General features: G+C 44.2%; 1 protein-coding gene across 1 annotated transcript; it reads right to left on the bottom strand.

Moving 5' to 3' along the window:
- Positions 1-26,175, bottom strand: RAC1 (Rac family small GTPase 1). The gene is made up of 6 exons (XM_075318013.1): positions 25,855-26,175; positions 10,989-11,060; positions 9,457-9,574; positions 7,257-7,319; positions 6,785-6,944; positions 1-1,606 (listed from the first exon to the last, which is right to left on the bottom strand). The coding sequence occupies exons 1-6, from the start codon at positions 25,887-25,889 to the stop codon at positions 1,476-1,478; spliced, it is 579 nt and encodes a 192-aa protein (XP_075174128.1). The 5' UTR covers positions 25,890-26,175; the 3' UTR covers positions 1-1,475.

Raw genomic sequence — 26,175 nt, forward strand, 5'->3', positions numbered from 1 at the left:
TTTTTGTAGTTTAAGGATTTATTAATTCAAACATGCATGTAAAACACTAAATTGCATTAGCAAAAGATCAATGTAAAAACACTGTTCACAATTTTTTTTTCCTTTTCGTTTTTTTTTTTGCAACATTGCTGAAATGCGCTTTGAATTTGTTCGTGTTGTAGAAAGGTTGAGCTGTTTTGTCATTTCCTAATGGTGCTTAGTTAAAAGGATGTGCACCATGTCATTAATACTTGCCCTATAATTAAGACCTCACAGACCCTAGAGAGCAGAACCGATTCAAGGCAAAATGCGTAAAAAAAAAAAAAGGTAGAACGTAAAAAATAAAAAAATTAAAAAAAAAAAGATGACACTAAGAACAAAATATTAAAGTTACTGCATCTGTATGGCCGCTTCGGAGAGTCGCTGACTTAAGAAGGTCTAGCAGTTTCACATGATTTATACACCTAGTGTTATAAGAAAACCATTAAGAGAACACCTTTAAGCAAATTAACAAGAAAAGAAAAAAAAGAAATAAGTATCAGTATTGGATATAACTTTCATAAACTACAAAAAAAAGGCAAGTTACAATAATCAGATATTAGAATACAAGATACTTTACGAGCAAGCCAACATGGAAAGCATGTACAACTCAAAATCCGTGGGAATGACCGTTCTATGCTGTAAGGACGTCCGGGCACTGGGTACTACACTCCCGTAATACCTCCTCGTCATAATAAACGGAGGATTCAATGCCCTAATAATCGGGGGTTGTCTCACCCTACTGTAACCTTAACACGTCAGTATGGTTTTTTTTTTTTTAACCTAGTTTCAAAGCGGTAGTGTCACCTTTAAATACTGTTGCTTCTGTTTACTAGTAAAACCCGAAATCTATTTTACATTGCAGTCTTCGTTTTTTTTCTTCTTATGTCCAAAAGAGCAGATTAGTACCCTTTAACCAAAAAAAACTTTACTTGTAACCCAAGCAGTAAAAAGATACATAATATCTCTAACATTCCTAAATAACCATTTTGATTTACAATGCAATACAGTGACTTAAGATTAATAAAGTGTTTTAATATATGCAGTAAAGGCCCTCGCCTACCGGCAATGTGTGAACAGTATCGACTCGGATCGGTGTGGTCAGAAGTCGCATCGGAGTAAAAAGTCATTTCTTTATTATATAGAGTTTTAATGGCTCATGATTGTAGCATAAAATATGGAACCTATGGGTGGGCATTTTGGCAACAATTAATTAGTGGAAGGAAGAAAAAAGGTTTTTTTCAGAAAGGAAATAAGGCTAAATAGATTAATCTATCCTTGAGGAAGAGGGGGAGGGGGGTTGTTAGTAGGATCTGGAGAAAAGATGCATGTCACATGTGGGAGGAAATGAATTTAATATTCTGTAGATTCAAGATTATAGGCAGAGAATGAAGTATTACAAATAGGGCTGGGGGAGTTGGCATTGTAGGACTGGGGTAGGGGTAGGAGAGCGAGGATTACAAAAGCAGACATTTTCTCTTCCTCTTCTTCACTGGGGGTGGGCACAGAACTGCTCGTATTGCTTCGTCAAACACAGTCTTCAGTCCTCGCTGTGTAAGTGCTGAGCATTCCAAGTATTTCACCGCACCTGTGGGAAGAAAGCCAAACACTTATTTCCTGTGCTGGGGACCTCAGACTTGGATTATAGAAAGAAGGAACAGATCTAACACAAGTGAAGAAACTTTTTACTTCCCTGGGATCAACTACTGCGGCTTAATAAAAAAAAAAAAAAAAAAAAAAAAAAAGGTAAAAACCTCTATCACCTGCATCACAAGCAGCAGATGAGATAGAAAAGCAATCATCATGGCCTTTTCTTCATTTTCTCATAACAAAGAGCAATATAAATGTCCTATGATCAAATACACCTCTCCCAGTTTGGCCCTTTCACACAGTTTTTTGCCATCAGTCACAATCTGTTGGCTCGACAGATCCGTCGCAAATTGTGATAAAACTGATGCGACGGATCCGTTGAAAAAAACACAAAAAAACAAAAAAAATGCATCGCATCAGTTTTTTCAGCCCAACAGTGTTTTCCCCCATCTGAGCATGCTCAGTTAAAAAAAAAAAAAAACCTGAATCAGTCGCTGGATTCCGCCATTTGATCCTGCGCTCAGACTTCCAATATACCAAATGACGGATGGCGACGGATCGGTCGCTGTGTTTTTTCGACGTAGACAAAAAAAAAACCAAAAACGTTACTTTGTTTCCTTCAGACGGACAATTTTCGATGCATCCATCGAATGACAGATGAAACTTGAGACCGTCCATCGCTAATAAAGGTCTATGAGAAAAAAAAATGGATCCAGAGGCATCAGTTGCTGGATCAGTTTTTTCAAAATTCTACGGATTGTGACTGATGTGTGAAAGGGGCCCAAGTAGAGTCGCGCAAAAAAGATATGAGAAGGTTCAAGCACTGGGACTTTTACTGAGAGGCTAAAACGGGGAATTTTTATCCCCGTTCCAAAATGGAGTGGCGGTCAGACATTTATTCTTTATGTAGCAGCCAGAAAAATCTCCACGCCCCCCCCTCCCCTGGGACTAGTCGAACATATGTATGCTCACTCCATTCTAATGGGGATAAAAGTGCCCCATTCTGCCAATCGGTGAGGATGCCAACAATTGGATACCCACAGAAACACAAAAGTTATCCCCTATTCAGAGGGAATCTGACAGCAGGTTTTTGATATGTAATTTGAGAGCATCATCATGCTGGGGCTCAGACTGATTCCAGTGAACTTTCACTTGCTGATCGGCATGTTGTCATTTTGACACAGTCCCTGCTTTCTTTGCTGCAGATCAAACTAGCAGTGTTCAGAATACTGACATTGTGTTAAAAAATAACCTTACAATAAGATTGTCCTCACCACTATAATTACAGCAATACAAAAAATGTCCAGTTATTTATTAATTGTTAAAAAAAAAAAATTAAATTTAAAAAAAAAGTTTGCAAAAAAATAAAATAAAAATAAAAATTTGTGCGGTTGTCACCACTTTCCAAGATCCATTGTTTATTTTTTTTGGTCGATGGAGCCATGAGATTGCTTATTTTTTGCGGTGAGACTACGTTTTTATATTTATAATGTTTTGATTGCTTGTGGCAGCTTTTTTTGTGGTATTGCGGTGTCCAAAACAAAATGCAGTTTGTGTTTGAGAGGGTTTTTTTTTTGTTTATTGATTGTGTTAAATTAGTTTTATATTTTGATAGATTAGACTTTTTTGAATTCAGAGACGCCATGTGTTCTTAAATTTTCTATTACAGACGAGCGGACCTGAACTTTAGAGTTGTGTGTTCGTACAGAACAAGTGTTGGAGGAGTTCGGGTGATTTATGTATGCAAACCACTCGAGTGAGCATGGCTCTGCTCGGGTATACTCCATGCTCGACCCAGTTTGAGCACCCAGAAGTGATGTTTATGGCTGGCTATATGTGAGCTGAGACCCACACTGCCTAATCAGTGACTTCCAACAATGCTCGGATCAAGTCCGGATGCAGAACCGAACTTTATCCAAAGTCTGGCTGAACCTGCAGAACCGAACTTCCATGGGTCCGCTCATCTGTAGATGGGGCAAAAAAGGGGCAATTTGAACTTTTTCTTTCTACTTTTCACTGTTCTTAACCTGCAAATGTCTGAACAATTGTGCTATGTACAATAATGCCACAGGATTGCTGCATATAGTGCAAGTCAGTGTCTCCTATGAAGCCCGGCCACAGTGTTTCAAAGGAGAGCTGTAATGACAAACACAAGGGTCTCCAGCAGACACCCCCTGCTGTCTTTGCAACCCACAAATCACGTCACTGGCCTGCTGATGGGAGCTTAAATTTGGTGCGCCCCCATGCCGGCGCATGTTAAATGCCACTGTCAGAGTCTGCCAGTGGGATTAACAGGTTAACAACCGTGGGCAAAGATCCATTCGCAATTGCTAGCGGCAGGTCCAAGCTGTAATGCACAGCCATTAACTACCAGGTATGGGGTGGGCCCTTTCCCATACACCGGCTTCCGACTAGTGCCGTACATGTATGGCAGATGTCGTGAAGGGGTTAAGACCGGCTCAGACGGCCTCAAATTGTTAATTGTTTTCACTCTAGAAGGAGAGCAGAGCTCAGGTTTTTCCATCTCTTCAGTTTCTTTAAGTGAGGGATTTATGGCGTGGGCCTCTACTAAAACTTAAGTGCAGTCATACTTACGTTTCTCTTGGTACACACACACATAATTATATAATATTATATATATATATATATATATATATATATATATATATATATATATATATATATATATATATATATATATATATATATATATACATATATATACACACACACACACACACACACACATACATATATATGTGTGTGTATATATAATATATATATATATATAATATATATATATAATATATATATATATATATATTATATATACACACACATATATATTATATATACACACACATAAATATGATAAATGATATATATATATATAGATAGATAGATATATATATATATATATATATATATATATCTATCTATGTGTGTATGTATGTAATATATATATATTTTATACACATATGTATGTGTGTGTATACACACACACACACACTTTTGCATTAAAAAAAAAAAAAAAAAAAAAAAAAAAAAAGATACATATTGCCACTTGGCTACAACCCAGGTTTATATAGGATCTGATCAATTACACTTTGACTCCATTCCCCCGTGCCAATTATGGGAATTAATTTCCTCAATTGGCGATTGTCACTTTTTGCATGAGTTTAATTACTACAATGTTTCTCAATAACTATATGCTATATCCTAAAATGATCCTTCGCAATACCCCGGCATCCCAATATCCTCATCAGCCCAGCAGCGATCCCATAGAGGGCACCTTTCACATCATTACAGGTCGTCCACCACAAGCACTACTGACTGTGCATATTTGAAAAAGGTTGGTGAGACCGAAACATCAAAATTGTATTTGCACACTACCCATGGTGCCTCTTATTAAAGGGATCTTTTAGGCTATGTGCGCACTTACCGGATTTTTCGCGGATTTTGCCGCGGATTTGCTGCATGTTTCGCTGCAGAAAATGTTCATAACATCTCTGCAGTGAATCACCAGCAAATCCTATGGAGAAAAAAAATCCTGTGCGCACTGGGCGGAATTTGACAGCTGCGTGTTTTGCTGCGGAAATCCCGCAGCAAAAACAAGTGCATGTCACTTCTTTTCCGCACATCGCTGCGGGATTTCACTCCATTGACTCAATGTTAATCATGAAATCCCGCAGGGAATAACGCAGGCAGCAAATTCTGTGCGGTTCACTGCGTTTTGCTGCGTTATTCCCTGCGGTATTTCGCGGTTTACCTCCGGTAATGTACATCACTTGCTTGCGGTTTTGCAGGGAAGTGATGTCATTACAGGAACAGGAAGTCGTGCAGAGAGAAAACACACACACATCACAGACATAGAACACATCACAGACATAGAACACATAGACACAGACACATAGAACACACATAGAAAGAAAACGGAAATATAGAAAAAAAAGAACGTGGGCTCCGCTACATATTCACCGTCCAGCCGAGGTAAGCACACAGCGGCGGCCCGGTATTCTCAGGCTGGGGAGGGAGAGGGGCAGGGGTAATGTCCCCCACCTCACTCCCCCTCCGGCAGCCGAGAATATCAGCCGCAGCTGCCCCGGCACTGTCGCATGCAATATGCGGCACTGCCGGCGTGTCCTCGGCTCTTCTTGCCACCGTGTAGCAGTGGTGGCAAGGTAATACAAGGGTTAATGATGATGGGGGACCACCGCCATTAACCCCAGGCTTGATCATGGCAGCGTCTATGTGACAGCTGACATGATCAACCCGTAAGTAAAGTGAAGAAAACACAGACACCAAAAATTCTTTATTTTAAATAAAACAAACAAGCCTCGTTCACCAGTTTATTAACCCCTCCCGCACCAAAGCTCCGGCGTAATCCACACAGCTCCGACTCCGGCGTCCTGCACTGCTGACATCCAGCCGCGATGTGTCACAGACACAGGCTGAATGCAGCAGACAGGAGAGGTAATTATCGGTCATTTCCCACGGCCGGTAATGTGAACTCACTGCCGACCGTGGGAAATGCAGCGATCTGTCCTCTATCTATCCCTCTATCTGTCAGTTAATCTATCCCTCAATCTATTCTTCTGTCTATCTATCTACTCAGAATTAAATGACTTTTTTTTTTTTTTTTTTTTTTTCAATGTGCTTTATTGCAGTGAATGCAATAAAGCACATCCCAACCCGCACGCGGCAAAACCGCGGCAATACCGCGAACAATACCGCGGTAAAACCGCGGCAAACCGCGGCAAACCGCATGCGGTTTTCGGGTGCGGTTTCCCGCGGTTTTTTACCGCGAGTGCGGTAATCTTTGAGAGGATGCGGAATTTTCTCAAGAAAATTCCATTTCCCAGTGCGCACAGAGCCTTATTGTAGGTTTGTCTAATGTGACAGGTTCTGCTAACAAGTGACTGGACATCTACACCGGTCCTTTATCATTAATGAGCCCACCATGTAGAATAAATCTCCGTGGTACTTTCCCCTGCATACACGTGACCATTATGAAATACAAGCCCTTTATTTATGCAGGTTTTCCCCTGCTGGGAAGTTCTGTATGAAAACGATAGTGATCTATGATGCTGAAGAACCTGTTATTCCAGTGCGGATGATCTTTTCTTAGATCTAGACTGAACAAATAATTTTTCCCCAACAGTTAAACAAGTCATACCGATCTCTTTTGCCATGGCAAGTCCCTGAGGATAGGTGATGGGTGTAAGCTTCTTCTCTTTCAGCTTCTCAATTGTGTCTTTATCGTCTCTCAAATCAAGTTTTGTGCCCACCAGGATAATGGGAGTGTTAGGACAATGGTGTCGGACCTCCGGGTACCACTATGCGAGAAACAGGGAAAATATAATAAGCAGCGACATCGTCAGCAGAGTGGTGTAGATCTGGCTCGTGTCTGCTCTAATAAACCTTTTAAACAATGAAGCAGCTTAACACTAACCCCCATGACAGAAGTCAGGACTCGCTCCAGTCCAAACACCCAGGCCCCTGGCTCCAGCGCGTCCCCCCCTATTTACATCAGCGCTTCATTTTCACCAGACTGTGAACTTCTCACCCCCCAGAACAAAAACTCTCCAACCTGCGGCCTATAAACATCCCCGCATTCCTGCACCCCCCCAGTGGAAGTGCGGGCTTACCTTCGCACGGACATTTTCAAAGGAAGCCGGGCTCACGAGCGAGAAGCAAATTAGAAATACATCCTAAAAGACAAGAAACCAAGAGTTAATCGCCTTCATCAGACATACGATTCAGACACGGAACTTAAGACTCTGCAAAGAGGTCAAGAAAGCAAATATTACTTGGAAGGGAAAAGTGTGCGGTAAATTTAGAATCAGGGAAGTGCAAACCACATTGAAAACGTAAGAACATTGAAATGAAATTAATTCTTCCTCTTTATTTCCCCAGTGAGGGAAGTTTTAGATTTTAGATCAAAAAAGGGACATAAAAAGCATTAATTGTGCTCTGCAAGCAAGGCGACACTTCCCGCAGATCGCAGCCTTCACCGAGAGAAGGTGGCGGACATGACAGACGTGGCGGACCGCGCCGTTAGCTGCAGGCTTTCATTAACTCACCGAAACATTGGCAGCTTTGGGGCTCGGGCCTAAAGCCTAACAAAAAATATTCAGATTCAAAAGCAGAGTTTAGCGCTTTATGGATGCTCGCCTCCCTCTCGTGACGGGGAGGAATTACCGCCCCCGGCTTGTGCAATGAGGGGCAAGACTGGCGAGACCCAAAGATGAAGGGAAAGCAAAAAGACAGATGGAAGCGGAGAAGTCCGCGGTATAGTGTAAGCAAGAGAAAGACTGTAGATCACCACTGATGGGGCAGATTATAGGCTGCTAGAACTGGTCTGGCCATCGGGGCATGAGCACAATCACTTTCTTTCATACAGGAAGCAATCACTCCCTCCGGAAGAAAAAAAACCCCAAATACCTTGAAGGATCTTTGCAGCTACTGGGTGGGGACATGATTGCTAAAGATCTAAATATCCCCCCTATACAGATAGTCCACCGAATGGTAGCTACTTAGTAGGTAAAGGCCCTGTCACGCACACAGAAAATCTTTGGCAGATCTGTGGTTGCAGTGAAATCATGGACATATTGTTGCATTTGTACACAGCCACAAACCTGGCACTGATTGTCCACAATTTCACTGCAGCCACAGATCTGCCGCAGATTTATCTGTGTGTGTGGCAGGGCCTTAAAAATATGTAGCCCCGTACAATGGATTCAGACGGATCTGTTTTAGGGGAAGGAAGGGAAATAATTCAGCAGAAACTTTTCTTAAAGCACCATGGAGGGTCACCAGTCGTGACGATACATGTATCACTAGTGTTTAGTGAGTAGATGACTATTCATACTCGCTAAGCTGTTAGCGAGTACTGTCCGCTACACGCATATTCGTTATGAGTAGTGGGCGTAGTGTAAGTCAATAGGAAACACCAAGGTTACTTACTGGTAGCCAGTTTTTCCAGAACCCATGACAGCACCCGGTGCTGCCAAGGGTGAAGGGAAAACACCAAGGTTACTTACCGGTAGTCGGTTTTTCCAGAACCCATGACAGCACCCATATAATCACGTGGTGCTGTCATGGGTGAAGGGAAAACACCAAGGTTACTTACCGGTAGTCGGTTTTTCCAGAACCCATGACAGCACCACGTGATTATATAAAGGAAAATACTCGCTAAGGAGCGAGTAACCCAAAAGCCATACTATTCGCTACGCACACGAAAAGTACGACTTTCGGGTTACTTGCTACTTAGTATTTCCCATTGACTGTCACCACACCCGCTACTTGTAACGAATATGTGCGTAGCGGACAGTACTTGCTAACAGCATAGAGAGTATGAATAGTCAGCTGCTCGCTAAACACTAGGTGTCACATTTCCCCTTTATGAATAGGGCTAGCATGTCAGCGTGAAGACTTGTCCCATGGGTACACCTAATAGTAAAAGTTGTGTGTGTATACTTTTCTCAGGGGAATTAAGAAAAGTTGCTTAAGAATTGGTATTTTACACTTCTTTTCTGCTGAAAACAGACATGTCAGGAAAGCAGAGATGTAATGGTCTTTGCCAGGTGTTAGGCACAGCCCCGGATGATTTTACTAGCCGATCAGCAGCATATGAAGAATATGCACAAGTCTAAGCCATCACACGTCCCTCCAAGAAGAAACACTAGCCAAGATTATTAATATGTTCTATCAAGAATGAACACAGCAAGCAAAATGGCTCAAGCCTTCCACATCTGATCGATACATGCAAAACACTTAAGCAGGAGGAATTCTGCATTGCCAAAAAGCGTTCAGACGCCAACAACAAAAAAAGAAACAGATACTTACCGTCTGTGGATAAGATAACGGACGCAGCCTATCATAATCTTCTTGTCCAGCAGTATCCCACAATCCTAAATTCACTGGTTTTCCATCCACCATCACATTGGCAGAGTAGTTGTCAAATCTGAGTATCAGCGGGTAAGAAAGAAAAAGTCAAAATTAAATATACAGGCCGTGGATTTTAAAAATCGGAACATGTCAGTTTCTGCTGTGGATGCAGATGCTCTGCAGTACACGGAGTAAGATCTGCAGAGAATCCGCACATTTTCCACAACAAAATCCACAGTGGTATTTTTTTTTTTTTCAGATTTTTATCCAATGGATCAAGAGGGTTAGAGGAGTCCAAGAAACGGGCTTCAGGTGACAAAAGGACAATCCAAAGGAAGGGAAGACCGGTCAGTCAGGGGTAACCCCACCTACCCCAGGAATTTACTATCCTTATGTTTGCAGCCCTGTCGTATAGAAATGCTCGTCTCAAAAAAAAAAAAAAAATTCATCGGTGACTTCCATTCAAAAAATGGTGGGTGTTCTTGGAGACCACCATTGTCTACCGACAGACTTCTCAGTAATTAATAAGGACGCGATTAGAAGCAGCCTGTCTGATGTCGCTTCTAGGGTCAATAAAGAAAACCCAGGTCCCCGGCATCCCCTTACTGTAACCTCCTGGGCCCAGTGTTCCCTTATTACTAGACACTCCACAATAGCGGGCGGGATGTTCCCGGGGCCCTACGACACTCGGGGCACACACCCAGGAGCTGGGGGTGAAACCAATGCATTCTGGCTATGGGGTAATATGTATGATCTAGGAAGTACAGTAATGGGGCTCTCAAAATAGCTAGATCAACATTAAGAGGGGGGGGGGGGGGGGTGAGGTCCTTCTCCATTGTTCATCATATATGGGGCCAGGAAAATATATAGTAGCTCTACAGCAGGAGACCACCAACTTACACAACACCAATGTATATCAGTGACCAACATCTATAGGGGGTGTACCGGTCTACGTGAAGTGTCCAGAGACGGACGGCATTATGGGAACAGCGCAGCTCGCTGAGCAATGACGTTCCCGTAATTTCTATTCACTTCATGGATGTCCCAGAAGCTGCACATCACAGCTGCCTGTCAGAATATGGCCGTTGCTGGAGTTTATGAGAAATCAATTCGTAGGACCCAGTATTGCAACCATATCAGTGGTCTTTGGCCGCTGGCTGGGAGCCTTGAAAACCTCCTCCTGGCATCCACAGCTCGACTTTTGATTCGCCCGCGCCAAGGACGTCCCGCCCCCGCCAAGGACGTCCCGCCCGGCTAGCTAATCAAGAGCCACAGACGATAAGAGGCGACTCAGTGCTGCTCTCTGATGGCTGAATCTACAGACCGGGCTGCTGGACTGGGTCCTGCATGTGGATTTCTGCTGCATATAGACAGCTTTGCTCATCGGAGTCATTTACGGCAGAGAAGGTAATACACCTGATGATTAAAAGTTCAACCCACACACAAATGAATAAGTGTTCATGAGAACAACATTGGGCCATGATACTTACACAGTTGGGATGTATTCTCCCGGGAATGCATTTGTAGTGTAACTGATGAGCAAACAAGTCTTACCAACAGCTCTGGAATAAGAAACAAAAACACAGGTCAATGATGAAGAAATGAATGTACATGTAAGGTTACTTTACCAATACGCCTAGCAGACACTAGCGGCTTATCTTACCCATAACATACTGTATTTTACCCTATGGATACACTCACAGATGAGGGACTTGAGGGATAGGCATTACATCCCAAACTATAGCAGTGTAACTGCAGCCCATAAGCTTTTTTTTTTTCTTTTTAACACTATAGAAGCCCTGAACTACAGAGTAAGCGTATCCTTAATCCAGGTCAGCATCCTCCTCCATGGTATGGCCCCCAGATACAAGAGGTCAATCCTGTTTATAGAGTCTAGCTCTCATCAGTGCAATCATTTCTGACCAACTTTGCAATTTACTTGTCGTTATAAAACGCTCTCCAAGAACAGAGGGGATTTTCAATCTTAAGAGTTTACTGCTTGTTGCCTAGGTTACTGATCTCATTGGTAAAGGAGTCCAGCGCTTACAAGCTCTTACCAGTAGAGCTTGCAAGGGCTGCTCTAAAGCTATCCTGGATGGCTGGAGCTCACTGTTTGCCGCTGATCTCGGGCAGCACAGGGTTCCTGTGTTTTGATGCTGGAGAAGCAAAGCTGCCTCTACTTGCCACATTAGAGAGCACACAGACAGCGCCAGTAGCGCGATGATGATGCTGGTCCAAAATGTCAGTCAAGCAGGAAGGCAACAATCCTCCCCGCATAAAAGGCAGGAAAGCGCTGAATTCCCAAAATCCACAAAAATGGTACAGCCCCTTTAAAAAAAAAAAAAAAAAAAAAAAAGCTCATCTTCACCTGTGCAGGTGCTATTCCGGTGGTGTACGCAATTGTGTTCATGTGAGGTTGTGACGCCAATCACTGCCAGCTTCTGTCTCCGCCTTCAGATAAATAATTAATCAGCAGGAGGCGAGAGCTGCGGCTGACTTATTGATTAATCATTTGTTCGAAAGAGGGGAGATATAAGCCGGCGGTGATTGGGTGCAGTGCTCGCGTGAGTCACAACTTCACATGGGCCCTGGGAATGCGAGCACCGACACTGCTGGAATGGCGCCTGCACAGTAGGGGAGTATAAAGTTTGTGTTTTTTTTTTTTATTATTAGGCCTTGTGCGCACACTGTTTTTCGCTGCGCTTTTCAGTGCAATTTGTTGTCCTAAACTGCATGCAGTCTATGAGATTTTAGAAAGGCTGTGCACACGTTGCTTCTTTTTTCCTTGCAGTTTTGGTTGCAGAAAAAAAAAAGCAGGTCACTTTTCTGCATTTTTTTCCCATTGACAATGTTAACACAAGCCCCAAACTTCCTGGATTCTGCCAATCTTTTCTGTTTTGTGATGCATCGCTCCATTGCAGAGATATTGACATTTGTTGCTTTGGAGCGCACCATGTGAAATCTCTACTTGCAGACCAACAGCGCGTCTTTTCTGCGGGGTGTGCACTTTCACGCTCCCTTACAGATGCTGCTGAATCAGCTGCTGAGCTGCGATTGGCAGTGTCTGTATAAATGTGCAGAATGGTTCTATTGGATTAAAGGATCCCTCACGGCTCAAACACAATATAAACTGTTAAAATGAGATCTCCCTCTCCATGTGCTAAGATATTACAGGTACAACGTTATCGTCCCAGTGGCCCTATGACAACTATTCCTGACTTGTGCTCTGGCAGCTCAGACTGGTCACAGCGGGGGCTGCTGGTATCCTTTGAGTACACGCACATGGTCCCTCTCCTGCCGCGCTTTTGCCAGATGTTACACTGTAGTGAATGACTTCTCATGAAATCTACTCCGCTCCACAGGAATAGGTTGTTCTCAGAACCCCAATATAAAAAAAAAAAAAAAAAAAAAAAAAAAAAAAAAAAAAGGGGGGGGTGAAACCCTCCCCCCCCAAAAAAAAACAAGCAGTAGATGCCATCATCCTGGCACACTTCTATTCTATACATGGTCCCTCCTTCTGACCTACAAAAGGCCTATAACAGACCAGGGGTTACCCATTTGTTGACAAACTCCAAATTCCATAAGGTTTTGAGCATAAATGTGAACATGATGAAAGGATCTGGCATGTGTACGTGCCGCTGCCAGAATAATCACCAGAGCTAATGAGATCTGATCGCAGCCAGACTGGTCCATGTGGCCAGCAGCTCCTATAGGTCTCTCTACTGGCTACGAGAAGTCCCATCTGCCCATCTTGCATAACTATACAGATTTATACACTGAAAATATAAACACTTGTTTTTGCTCCCATTTTTCACGAGCTGAACTCAAACAAAGCTTTCTCTATATATAAAATCTTTTTCTCTTAAATATTGCACAGGGCAGATGGCAGACTGTGTACGGCGTAGTGAGTGGTTTGCTGATGTCACCGTTGCGACTTGAGCGGCCTATGGTGACGGTGGGGGTTATAGAATGGTAGAGTTGGAAGGGACCTCAAGGGCCACCGGGTCCAACACCCTGCGAGTGCAGGTTTTCCTAAATCATCCCAGCTATGTTTATCCAGTTTATGCTTGAAGATTTCCATTGGTGGAGAGTTCACTACCTCCCGTGGTCGCCTGTTCTGGTGTAGACTGGCGTAATATGGACAACGAACACCGGTGTATTTTATAAATGCCTTCTTGAATGCACAGAGACCCCGTGACGAGATCCCGAGGCCCATCATTCTGCCATTCCTCCACAACCATCACCTCATGTTGTAGGTGATACAGTCATATGAAAAAGTTTGGGCACCCCTATTAATGTTAACCTTTTTTCTTTATAACAATTTGGGGTTTTGCAACAGCTATTTCAGTTTCATATATCTAATAACTGATGGACTGAGTAATATTTCTGGATTGAAATGAGGTTTATTGTACTAACAAAAAATGTGCAATCCGCATTTAAACTAAATTTGACCGGAGCAAAAGTATGGGCACCCTTATCAATTTCTTGATTTGAACACTCCTAACTGCTTTTTACTGACTTATTGAAGCACTAAATTGGTTTTGTAACCTCATTGAGCTTTGAACTTCATAGGCAGGTGTATCCAATCATGAGAAAAGGTATTTAAGGTGGCCACTTGCAAGTTGTTCTCCTATTTGAATCTCCTATGAAGAGTGGCATCATGGGCTCCTCAAAACAACTCTCAAATGATCTGAAAACAAAGATTATTCAACATAGTTGTTCAGGGGAAGGTACAAAACGTTGTCTCAGAGATTTAAACTGTCAGTTTCCACTGTGAGGAACATAGTAAGGAAATGGAAGAACACAGGTACAGTTCGTGTTAAGCCCAGAAGTGGCAGGCCAAGAAAAATATCAGAAAGGCAGAGAAGAAGAATGGTGAGAACAGTCAAGGACAATCCACAGACAACCTCCAAAGACCTGCAGCATCATCTTGCTGCAGATGGTGTCAATGTGCATCGGCCAACAATACAGCGCACGTTGCACAAGGAGAAGCTGTATGGGAGAGTGATGCGAAAGAAGCCGTTTCTGCAAGCACGCCACAAACAGAGTCGCCTGAGGTATGCAAAAGCACATTTGGACAAGCCAGTTACATTTTGGAAGAGGGTCCTGTGGACTGATGAGACAAAGATTGAGTTGTTTGGTCATACAAAAAGGCGTTATGCATGGAGGCAAAAAACACGGCATTCCAAGAAAAGCACTTGCTACCCACAGTAAAATTTGGTGGAGGTTCCATCATGCTTTGGGGCTGTGTGGCCAATGCCGACACCGGGAATCTTGTTAAAGTTGAGGGTCGCATGGATTCAACTCAGTATCAGCAGATTCTTGACAATAATGTGCAAGAATCAGCGACGAAGTTGAAATTACGCAAGGGATGGATATTTCAGCAAGACAATGATCCAAAACACCGCTCCAAATCTACTCAGGCATTCATGCAGAGGAACAATTACAATGTTCTGGAATGGCCATCCCAGTCCCCAGACCTGAATATCATTGAACATCTGTGGGATGATTTGAAGCGGCTGTCCATGCTCTGCGACCATCAAACTTAACTGAAGTGGAATCGTTTTGTAAACAGGAATGGTGAAATATACCTTCATCCAGGATCTCATTAAAAGCTACAGGAAGCGACTAGAGGCTGTTATTTTTGCAAAAGGAGTCCGAGCTACAAAATATTGATGTCACTTTTATGTTGAGGTGCCCATACTTTTGCACCGGTCAAATTTTGTTTAAATGCGGATTGCACATTTTCTGTTAGTACAATAAACCTCATTTCAATCCAGAAATATTACTGAGTCCATCAGTTATTAGATATATGAAACTGAAATAGCTGTTGCAAAAACCCAAATGGTTATAAAGAAAAAAGGTTAACATTAATAGGGGTGCCCAAACTTTCATATGACTGTAATACACGGCCCCATGGTGCAAGGATCTGTACACAATTCCTGGAAGTTGAAAACATCCCAATTCTTGTATGGTATCAACTATGCAAAAGGAGATGAGTGCACTGCGTGAGCAAATCCAACAAGCAAAATGCTTCTTTTCCATGACATTATCTGTCAATCGAGGCCTCTCTACAGACACAGTCAGCAGATCCCATTGACACCGCCAGGTTTGGCTAACTTTAATCTTTATAGGGGCCTTAGCTTAGCCTGCATACCAGCAAAAAAGTCACACCAGCCTTAAAGGGGTTGTCAGGCCTAACATTGACAACCCCACAAATCAGACGTTCCTGATGTCCAAAACTACACAGTTGCACATTGACAATGGAATAGTGACAACGACTGGGTACCGATTCAAAGAAATAGGGCGCGGGGGTCAATGTTAAAGTCCTTGACAACTGCTTTAATGCAAAAATGTTAGTATATCTTGCAATGTTAAAATTCTTTTCTTATCTACATAGCCCCCAGCTCCCTACTTCTTCCTTTTCTAGACGGGACAGTACATAACCATTTTAGTCAAACAGTGGCCACAATGGTCATATGCTGACTCTGCTGGAAAAGCCAGCAAGGAGATCATCAAGGACATGAGTCGGCAGGAGAGTGTAAAAATATATATATCAGGTCTAGGATGGTATGAGAGAGAGAAAAAAACCCCCGAAAAGCCCCTTTAACAAGTATTGGATGTCATTTCGTTATGGAAAAAGTGGGATAGAAAGGTTTAAAAGGCGTTTTGGATTTGGGAGACAAAGTTGCACTATATGCAGATGAGGTTTTGCTATTTTTTAGCAAATGCCTCGGATTCCTTACCTCGGGCAATGGAGGTGATACAATCTTACAGGAAATATCCTGGGCAGGTCAAAATCGGTTATCATGCCATTAAATGAGCGGAAAGGGCAAGAACATACTATACATAGTTCAGGATTACAACAGCCATCACTATTCAGATATTTGGGCTGAGCTGAGGGCTGGAAAGTAAAAGGGAGGGGAGCATCATGGCTGGTATTGGTCTACATGTTTAGGCCTTTTCGGAATTACAAGAGGAGTAGGGGCTTAATAAAGAGATTTCTATAAATATCTTCAGTTACATTATGTATTTAAGGCTAGTTTCACACCTGCGTTGGACGGGATGCGTAGCATTGCGTTGTGTGACGCATGTAACGGATGCGTTGCATATAGTGGCACAACGCATGCTACAGATCGTACAAAATAACGCAATCCGTTATAGCTTTTTTTCCTTGACTTTACACATCTGAGCATGCGCAGTGGTGTAAAATCAGCTGCGTTAACGGAATCCGTCAAATGACGCATTCTAACGGAATCCGCCACCATAGGCGTCCATTATAAAAACAACGGACGCCTAACGGATTCCTGCAGGTTGCGTTTTTTTGACACTCCGCCAAGTGCAGAAAAACGCTAGATGCAGCGTTCCATCCGCCCGACGCAGCGTCAAAATAACGACGCTGCGTTGTCCAGCGGATGCAACGCAGACACTTGCGTTACAGTGCGTCGTCAATACAAGTCTATGGAGAATAGCGCAGCCCGTTAACGGACTGCGCTATTCTCCATAGTGACGGAATGCGCTGAACGCAAGTGTGAAACTAGCCTAATACAGACCTCAGGAGATGGCCTGACTTTCAGCAAAACATATACAAATGAATGGTCAATTAGTTGGGTCGTCAGGGATTATTATGATGCTGTACAGATCTTTGTTATCATTGGTGCGGAGTAACTGTCCTATACGCAGTAGGGAACGATCCGGGAGCGGAGATTGGACCAATAGAAGAGGCTCAGTGGTTGGAAATATTGGAGAGGATTCTGCAGTGAAGCTCATTAAGTTTGTTGGATACACAAAGTCTATAGAACACCTGAGCTTATGTTTAAAATTGGGGTTAGAACGGACGCAAGATCCTTGATGTGACGAAGATGCGGCAACTTTACTACTGATTATGGGGTTTTGTACCGAACTGGAAAGAGACTGGAGAAAAGTAATGGAACTGATTGCCGGGAGTCTAAGATAGTCCTGGAAACAGCTGCATCAGTTTGTGTATTGGGTTATGTGGAGGAAACTCAGATAAGAGTCTGGTGAAGCGGCCATAGGTCGTATGTGATATCAGGCAGGAAAACTAAGAGCAACATCAGCTAGATACTAAAAGGTCCAACTAAAAAGGAGTATATTAACAAACTGCTTTATTAACTTGAAAAATACAGAATATACACAGGTAGAGAGGTACTCGTTCTAAATTTGAGCAACTATGGGCTCCATGGATTTATAAATCAGGGCCAGAAACTGGTGAAGAATAGACTGGGACTGATCTGAGGCAGAAACTATGGAGTAGGGGTCTTGTTTTAGGACCTTTGAGAACATTATACTTGACTAATGTAATGGGAATGAGATCTGTGCTGTAATGAAGTGGATATATAGAGATATATAGAGATATATAGAGATATATACTTCCAATAGGTGGCGCTGTGCTAGAGTTTGTCTCCTTTACTGGAGAGACAATTTGAATATTTCCCAGAGGGGCATTGCAGCTATAAGTCCCCTTACCTGGCAGCCAGACTGGCTTGCAAAGTCTCCTTAAGGAGAATAGTGTTCCCCCGTGGTCCCCACATAGCTTTCTCATGAGCCAGATCAGACACCCCCATACTTTGCACTGACGAGGGGCAAGCACCCCGAAACACCGTGTCTGCAAATTGGGATTCTGATCTGGCTTATATATCCTGAGTCATATTGCAAAGGATTGTTGAAAATCCACTTGTGACTTTTAGGATCGCTACTTCCAATAGGTGGCGCTGTGCTAGAGTTTGTCTCCTTTACTGGAGAGACAATTTAGAGATATATAGAGATATATAGAGATATATAGTGTTTAAAGGGAACCTGTCAGCAGAAATTTCCCCTAAAACCTAACAGATTCCCCCTCTGCAGCTCCTGGGCTGCATTCTAGAAAGGTCCCTGTTATTATTGTGCCCCCTTTCTGACAAAAAAAAAAAAAAAAAAAAAAAAAAAGTTTATAAAGTGGTACCTTTTTTGCTTCGGATTCTGTAAATGGGACACGGGGGCGGGCTGCTTGGTGGCCGTTATGCTGCCTCCTGCCGCTTTAGGCCGTCCCCCATCGCTCCTTTCCATACTTGTGGACGCCGCCCAGTGCTCCACAGGTCCCTGCGCATGCCCAGTGCTCATCTCTTGTGGATGAGCACTGTGCCCAGTGTCACCGCTGGTGACGTGCGCGCAGGCTTTAGATTATGGGCGGTGCTGTGATGTTTATTACCAAGCAACCGCCCATAATCGCGGGACCGCGCTTTCACCCTCGGCGTCCTTCGTTCTGCGCAAGCGCGGTGCTGCTGACCCCACGTCACCTCCTTCCCATCTTGCCCTGAGGCCACGAGAGATGAGCACTGGGCATGCGCGGGGGACCTGTGGAGCACTGGGCGGCGTCCACAAGTATGGAAAGGAGCGATGGGGGACGGCCTAAAGCGGCAGGAGGCAGAATAACGGCCACCAAGCAGCCCGCCCCCGTGTCCCATTTACAGAATCCGAAGCCAAAAAGGTACTACTTTATAAACTTTTTTTTGGTCAGAAAGGGGGCACAATAATAACAGGGACCTTTCTAGAATGCAGCCCAGGAGCTGCAGAGGGGGAATCTTTTAGGTTTTAGGGGAAATTTCTGCTGACAGGTTCCCTTTAACCTTGGTGAAAAAAGGCATTGATGACAGCCCTTTCATATTCATTTAACCCCTTAACGACCCATGACGTAATGGGTACGTCATGGATCGGGTGCCGGTAAGCCCCGCCCCCTGCGGCGATCCGCGCACATATCAGCTGTTATCAACAGCTGACATGTGTGCCTGCTAGCCGCGGGTGGAATCGCTTCCACCCGCGGCCATTAACCCCTGACATTTCGCTGCCAAAATCTGGCAGCGATATGTATATGGGCGCCGCCATGACAGTCACTTACCCCACCCCCACCAAAAGTCACGTGACATGATCACGTGACTTTCGGTGGTTGTCATGGTAGCACAGGATCATGTGATGACGCCTGTAGCTAACATGACTCACTTCCTCTTAATGCCGGAATACAGCCGGCATTGAAAGTGAAGCAGCAAATCTGCAGTTCTCAGCTCTGTAGCTGAGATCTGCAGATAGCGATCAGCAATCCGATCGCTCTGCACTATAGCCCCCTAGGCCTAGGGGGACTAGTAAAATAAAAAAAAAAAAAAAGTAAAAAAAAAACAAACCTAAAAGTTCAAATCACCCCCCTTTCACCCCATTGAAAATGAAAGGGTTGAAAAAATAAAAAACACACATTTGGTATCGCCACGTTCAGAAATGCCTGATCTATCAAAATATAAAATCAATGAATCTGATCAGTAAACGGCGTAGCGGCAAAAAAATTCCAAACGCCAAAATTACGTTTTTTGGTCGCCGCAAATTTTGCGCAAAATGCAATAACAGGCGATCAAAACGTAGCATCTGCGCAAAAATGGTACCGTTAAAAACGTCAGGTCGAGACGCAAAAAATAAGCCATCACTGAGCCTCAGATCCTGAAAAATGAAAACGCTACGGGTTTTGGAAAATGGCGCAAAACGTCACGTTTTTTTGGACAAGCTTGTGAATTTTTTTTAACCTTTGAGATACAAGTAAACCTATACATGTTTGGTGTCTACAAACTCGCACCGACCTGAGGCATCACAACAACACATCCGTTTTACCATATAGTGAACACAGTGAATAAAATATCCCAAAAACTATTGTACGGTCACACTTTTTTTGCAATTTTTCCGCACTTGAAATTTTTTTGCCGTTTTCCAGTACAATATATGGTAAAACCTATGGTTTCATTTAAAAGTACAACTTGTCAAGCAAAAAACAAGCCCTCATATGGCAAGATTGATGGAAAAATAAAAAAAAGTTACGCCTCTCGGAAGAAGGGGAGCAAAAAACAAACGCAAAAACGGAAAGTGCACGGGGGCTGAATGGGTTAAGGGCGCTTTCACACTTGCGTTGAACGGCATCCGTTACATATAGTGGCACAACGGATGCAACGAATTGTACAAAATAACGCAATCTGTTATAGTTTGATTTTTTTCTTGACTTTACACATCTGGGCATGTGCAGTTGTGTAAAGATGGATGCGTTAACGGAATCCATCAAATGACGGATTCTAACGGAATCCGCCACCATAGGCGTCCATTATAAAAAAACAACGGATGCCAGTGGAATCCTGCAGGTTGCGGTTTTTTTTGACACTCCGCCAAGTGCAGAAAAACGCTACATGCAGCGTTCCATCCGCCAGGTGGATGCAACGCAGCGTCGGCTGACAGATGCAATGCAAGGCCATCCGTTGCTATCCGTAGCTAATAGAAGTCTATGAGGAAGAAAACTGTTTCCTGCAACGGTTACCGTAATTCCTCAAGGCGGCGCATAGCAATGGATGCCGTTCAACGCAAGTGTGAAAGTGCCCTAATAAGGTGATTAACGTATACACTAATAAGATCTCATTTAAAATGAACTTGTCAGGTGCAATATGCACTCAGAACCACGAGCAGTTCTGGGTGCATATCTCTAATCCCTGCATCTAGGAGCATATATAAAGGAATCTTTAGAAAAAGTATTTATAAAGATCCTTTATGATATGCTAATGAGCACAGGGACTAGTCGTAAGGGCGTTACTTCCCCTGGCTAGTCAGCCCCATTAGCATGTTAGTACACCCACTGTGGGTGTACTAACATGCTAATGAATGCGCAGCTGCAGAGGATGCTCGCACTCACCTCTCTGCTGCCATCACATCAGAGTCCTGGACCTCAGCTCAATGTGCATGATCCCGGACTTTTGGTCATTCGCACTATCAGATCAGGACGTCGGCTTCTATGGCATCGGGGAGTCTGGATGGAGTTGCACTACTGAATTCTTTTGAAGCCAAGACTCGAACACCCGGCTTCATAGAGCTTATGACTGAAACTCCGGGATCATGCGCACTGAGCCGAAATCCAGCATCGGACGCAATGGCAGCGGAGAGGTGAGTGCAACCATCCTCTGATGCTGCGCATTCATTAGTATGTTACTACACCCACAGGGGCATGCCAACATGCTAATGGGGGAGACTAGTAAGGGGAAGTAACATCCTTGCAACTAGTTGCTGGCCTCATTAGCATATTAAAAGGATCTTTAGAAATACTTTTTCCACAGATCTCTATCTATGCTACTAGATGCTGGGACAGTTAGGCAGGGATTAGCAATATACACCCAGAACTGCTCGTGGCTCTGGATGCATATTGGACCTGACAGGTTCCCTTAAAAAAAAAAAAAAGTGTTCGGGATAGTTGGGTACATTGATCACTTACACAGTAGTGATTCCTAGCAGACAAGTACAGCTAAAACACTAAGCTGACAAGACATTTATGTACAGATTATTTCTTACAAAAAAAAATTGTCCAAACTTTTAAGAATTTAAAACTAAATTAAGGAACCAAAAAAAAATAAATTTAAATAATAATTAGATATAGATATAGATATATCTCAAACCCCTCCAGGCTTTGATGCTCTTGGCCTAATAAAACATATTTTGGGAGTACACAGTATATTAGGCTGCTCTGGAGATCTACAATGGTGAGGAGCTGTACATTTACATGACTGCTGCAGACAATCAGGCAATTTTAGGTTGAACTCCATACGACTGCTGAGATCAGTGTACACAGGTACACCGCTCCTCACTGCTGGAGGAAAAATCCAGACTGCCAGGTCGCACCCGAGCAGTGGGGGATTTAGGCTTATTATTCCAAATCCCCAACATCCCCTAATAAAAATCCTATTACTCCAAGTAAATTCCCAACGACTACACAATCCTCTGTGCCAGGTCTCAGAATACACGCTATCCTTGTGATTATACGATATCCAGGGCTTCCTCTGGCTGTGGCAATATCAATGTTTAGTCACATATTTGCCTTATTTTAACTGTGTCCTGATCTCAGAAGACTCATAAATAGAAGCAATAACCACGACCAGAGGGGACACCAATTACAGAGGTTTGCAGAGTACAGAGCGGCATAACATCATATGGTTTTCCTGTGGCAATTTGGCACAGTTGTCACCGTTCTTGCCCCTGCAGCACCCTATATACGTGTAATCATGGCCTTAGGTCTCGATCAGAAGGCCGTTTTTTCACATATAATACAGATACTCCTAGTATATGACTTCATGTGTTTTTATTTGCAAAAGGGGCCAAGGATTACAGTAGCAGAATTGAGGATGACGTTTGATGAAATCCGAGGCATAAACGGAGCGGTGTTGCTGTGGACGTCGTCTGCGGCCCATCACCATACGCTGCCGATTTTATCTTTTGAATTACAAAGGGTTAAAGGAGCAAAAACTAAAATCATTATCGGATCAGTGTCTACAAGAGTTAAACAGGGATGTTGGCGATGATAAAAACAGGACTTCTTATCCATGGAATTACAGCTCAGGGCTTTGCGATTGCTGACAATCCTTGCACAGCGATATTCACCGCTATAGTCTGCGGCCGAGAGATCGTGTACGGCCACAATGACAACTGATCCCAGCACTGAGGCTGAGATATAGATAATCATGATAATAATCAGCTGTATTATTGCCAGGTCTGTGGTCACAAGAAAGAAGAATGTAAAGGATACAGACACCAACTGGATTATCTGTCCCATCACATGGACCAGTGCTGGCCACACAAATTCCTATTCCCACCCTGATCCAGGCATGGACAGTGGGCACCATACACTAAGAGGAAATATACATATATAATTCAGATGGAAATTCACAGGTGCATTGGATTTCTTTGGCCATTCTTGTTTAAAGGAATTGTCTGATGAAAAACCAAGTAAGTGTGACTGGAGGGGGCTCGATGCAGATCACTGCCGTCAATCGAAGAATAGGACACTTATCGTTGTAAGAATGGAGCGCAGTGCACGTGCTCAACATTGGCTTCATTCATCCATTCTGAAGGGGAGCACTAAGTGCTGTGTTTGGTTTTTACCGGCAAACACTATTTGCCCCAAGGGCAACAAGAGGTACCCTAACTAAAGACCTAGTCAAATAAGCTCTATTAAATTATATAAATGGACAAAGATTAAAATTGGCAGGTGGGAGGCCAATTCCGTATTAGGCGAGTCACACTTGCGTTGGACGGCTTCCGTAGCATTGCGTTGTGTTACGGATGCATTGCATATAGTGGCACAATGGATGCTACAAAACAACGGAAAGCTTTTTTTTTTTTCTTCTTTACAGTTTTACCGGCAGCAGACTATTGTGAACGATCAGCTGATCGCTCTCAATAGCCGGCGGCCGGTGGCTCAGTTGAGCAATGTCACTTGCCAGCGGCCGAGCATGCTGGTGGGCGAGCATGCGCAGTGAAATCCTGAGGATTCCGCTGCTCAAAACAACGTTACATGCGGCGTTCCTCCCGCTGGGCGGAAGCAACGGAGCGTCGCCCAGCGGAAGCAACGCGGGTCCTTTTGGCACAATCCGTCACCCATACAAGTCTATGGGAAACAGCGGAATCCGTTAACGGATTCCGCTGTTTTCCAAAAGGGCGGATTGTAACGGAAAGAAAACAACGCAAGTGTGAAAGTACCCTTAGATGAGTGTGGCTGCGGACCGACACTGCTCTGGATAAATACCTAAACATAATATGGCTGGCTATCACCTACACTGCCTGTTAAAAACTACCTAACGGCTAATAGCCTCCCCGACATGTTTCGCCATGACTGGCTTCATCAGGGTGCTTGGGGTTTTACCGGAAAACCCATAGAATGAGTGGATCAGCAGTCAGTCGTCCCACCAGCCATGATATATACTGTAATGGGATAACTCCACATCCGCACTGATCAGCAGAACGTGAATAGTGTGATATCCACCAAACAACAAGTTATTGCCTATGTACAGGTGATAGCTAGTGATGAGTGAGCACTACCATGCTCGAATGCTCTGTACTCATAACTAGTGATGAGCGGGCACTACCATGCTCAGTACTCGTAACTAGTGATGAGCGGGCACTACCATGCTCAGTACTCGTAACTAGTGATGAGCGGGCACTACCATGCTCAGTACTCGTAACTAGTGATGAGCGGGCACTACCATGCTTGGGTGCTCGTAACTAGTGATGATCAGGCACTACCATGCTCGGGTCACGTAAATAGCAGTTGGTACTCAGATGGGTGCAACTCAAGTATCGAGTATAACGCTCTTCCAAAAAAATGCTTGCGTTCCCCATTGACTTCCAATATATTGTCATGCCCATTCGAGCATCCAACTGCTCATTATGATTACAGAGCACCGCATGGTAGTGCCCGCTCATCACTAGTGATAACTTTTTTTTTTTTTTTATTGGACATCCCCTTCACAAATGACCCTTTAAAAAGGAAGGCTCATCTGTCATATAAACAGACAGGCATGGAAAAGTCAACATTGCCGATAAAACTGATCATGTTCAAGAACAGGACAGTGGTCCTGAAACACTGCAGAGAAAGCCTCAGCCCCCAAAGACAAGAGTCCGGCATCTTGTTGCAAATGGCATTTATTTTGATCGGGCACCAAAAGGAAAAGACAGAGCTTGTCAAAAATGGTGTCCGATCAAAATAAATGATATTTGCAGCAAGATGCCAGACTCTTGTCTTTGGGGGATGAGGTTTTCATCCATTATAATGTTTTGAGGCAGCCAGAAATAAACATGGGTGAGGGTCTGTGCACATTGACACCCACTGCTGAATCAGGGGGGCTACAGGTCTGCAGTGAGACCCCACAGACTGGATATACAGACCCTCCCAACCATAATAAACCCCCGCATTACACATTCAGTAACCTATCTGCACTCGCTTACTGTACATAGGGGAACACCAAGTCCTGCTGTGGGCACAGCTGGCACATGCCATGTTAAAGGGACCCAGACGGATGCCAGTGAGCCAGCCTGACCCCCCCACTCCATATACAGCATATACCCTGACCCCCCCCACTCCATATACAGCCTGACCCCCCCCCACTCCATATACACCCTGTCCTCAGCTCTCACACCAGTTTAGGGACAATCCAGATAAGATCTGTCACAAACAGAAGGGCAGATTTTGTAAATGGGCCCCATAATAATAAACACGGCCCCTATGTGCAGACCTATGTGATCGGACCCCTCTCATCTCCCCAGCCCCCTCTTCCCAGATATCACAGCTACTCCCCCTTGACACGACGCAGAGATTTCTGTTCTCACGGTCCGATCTGTCTCTAGGGGTCTGCGCGGCATCACAGGGGTTAAGTGTCCTGAGTGATCGCTGTACAGGCGCAGAGCTGGAGGCTGCCGGCCTCTGCAGACATTTCTAGGCCGCCGGCCCGGCCTGAGGGGGCGGATGTGCGGCCCGGCAGCCCCGGATGCCCCTTCCCCCCACAGCCCGGCACTCACCCGTCTCCCACCACCACACACTTGATGGCCTGCATGGCTGCTCGGCGTCGATGCTCCCGGTAGCGGGAAAGAGGGAAAGGAAGGAAAGAGGAGAGGGAAAAAAAAAAAAAAAAAAGGGCGGCGCCGAGAGGCCGGACGGGGCTGCGAGGGTGACCGGCTGAGCTCGCTCCTGCCTCAGTGCTGCCGGCCGGGGGGCTCCTCCGTGTACGTGAGACCGAGGAGGACGCGGTGCAGAGGCTGCGGCCACCACCCTGAGCCCGGAGCGCCTCGATAATAAGATGCAGGAAGCGCGCAGCCCGCGTCACTACCGGCCGCGCCTCG

Source organism: Anomaloglossus baeobatrachus, chromosome 7, assembly GCF_048569485.1.
Source record: "Anomaloglossus baeobatrachus isolate aAnoBae1 chromosome 7, aAnoBae1.hap1, whole genome shotgun sequence".
Taxonomy (NCBI): domain Eukaryota; kingdom Metazoa; phylum Chordata; class Amphibia; order Anura; family Aromobatidae; genus Anomaloglossus; species Anomaloglossus baeobatrachus.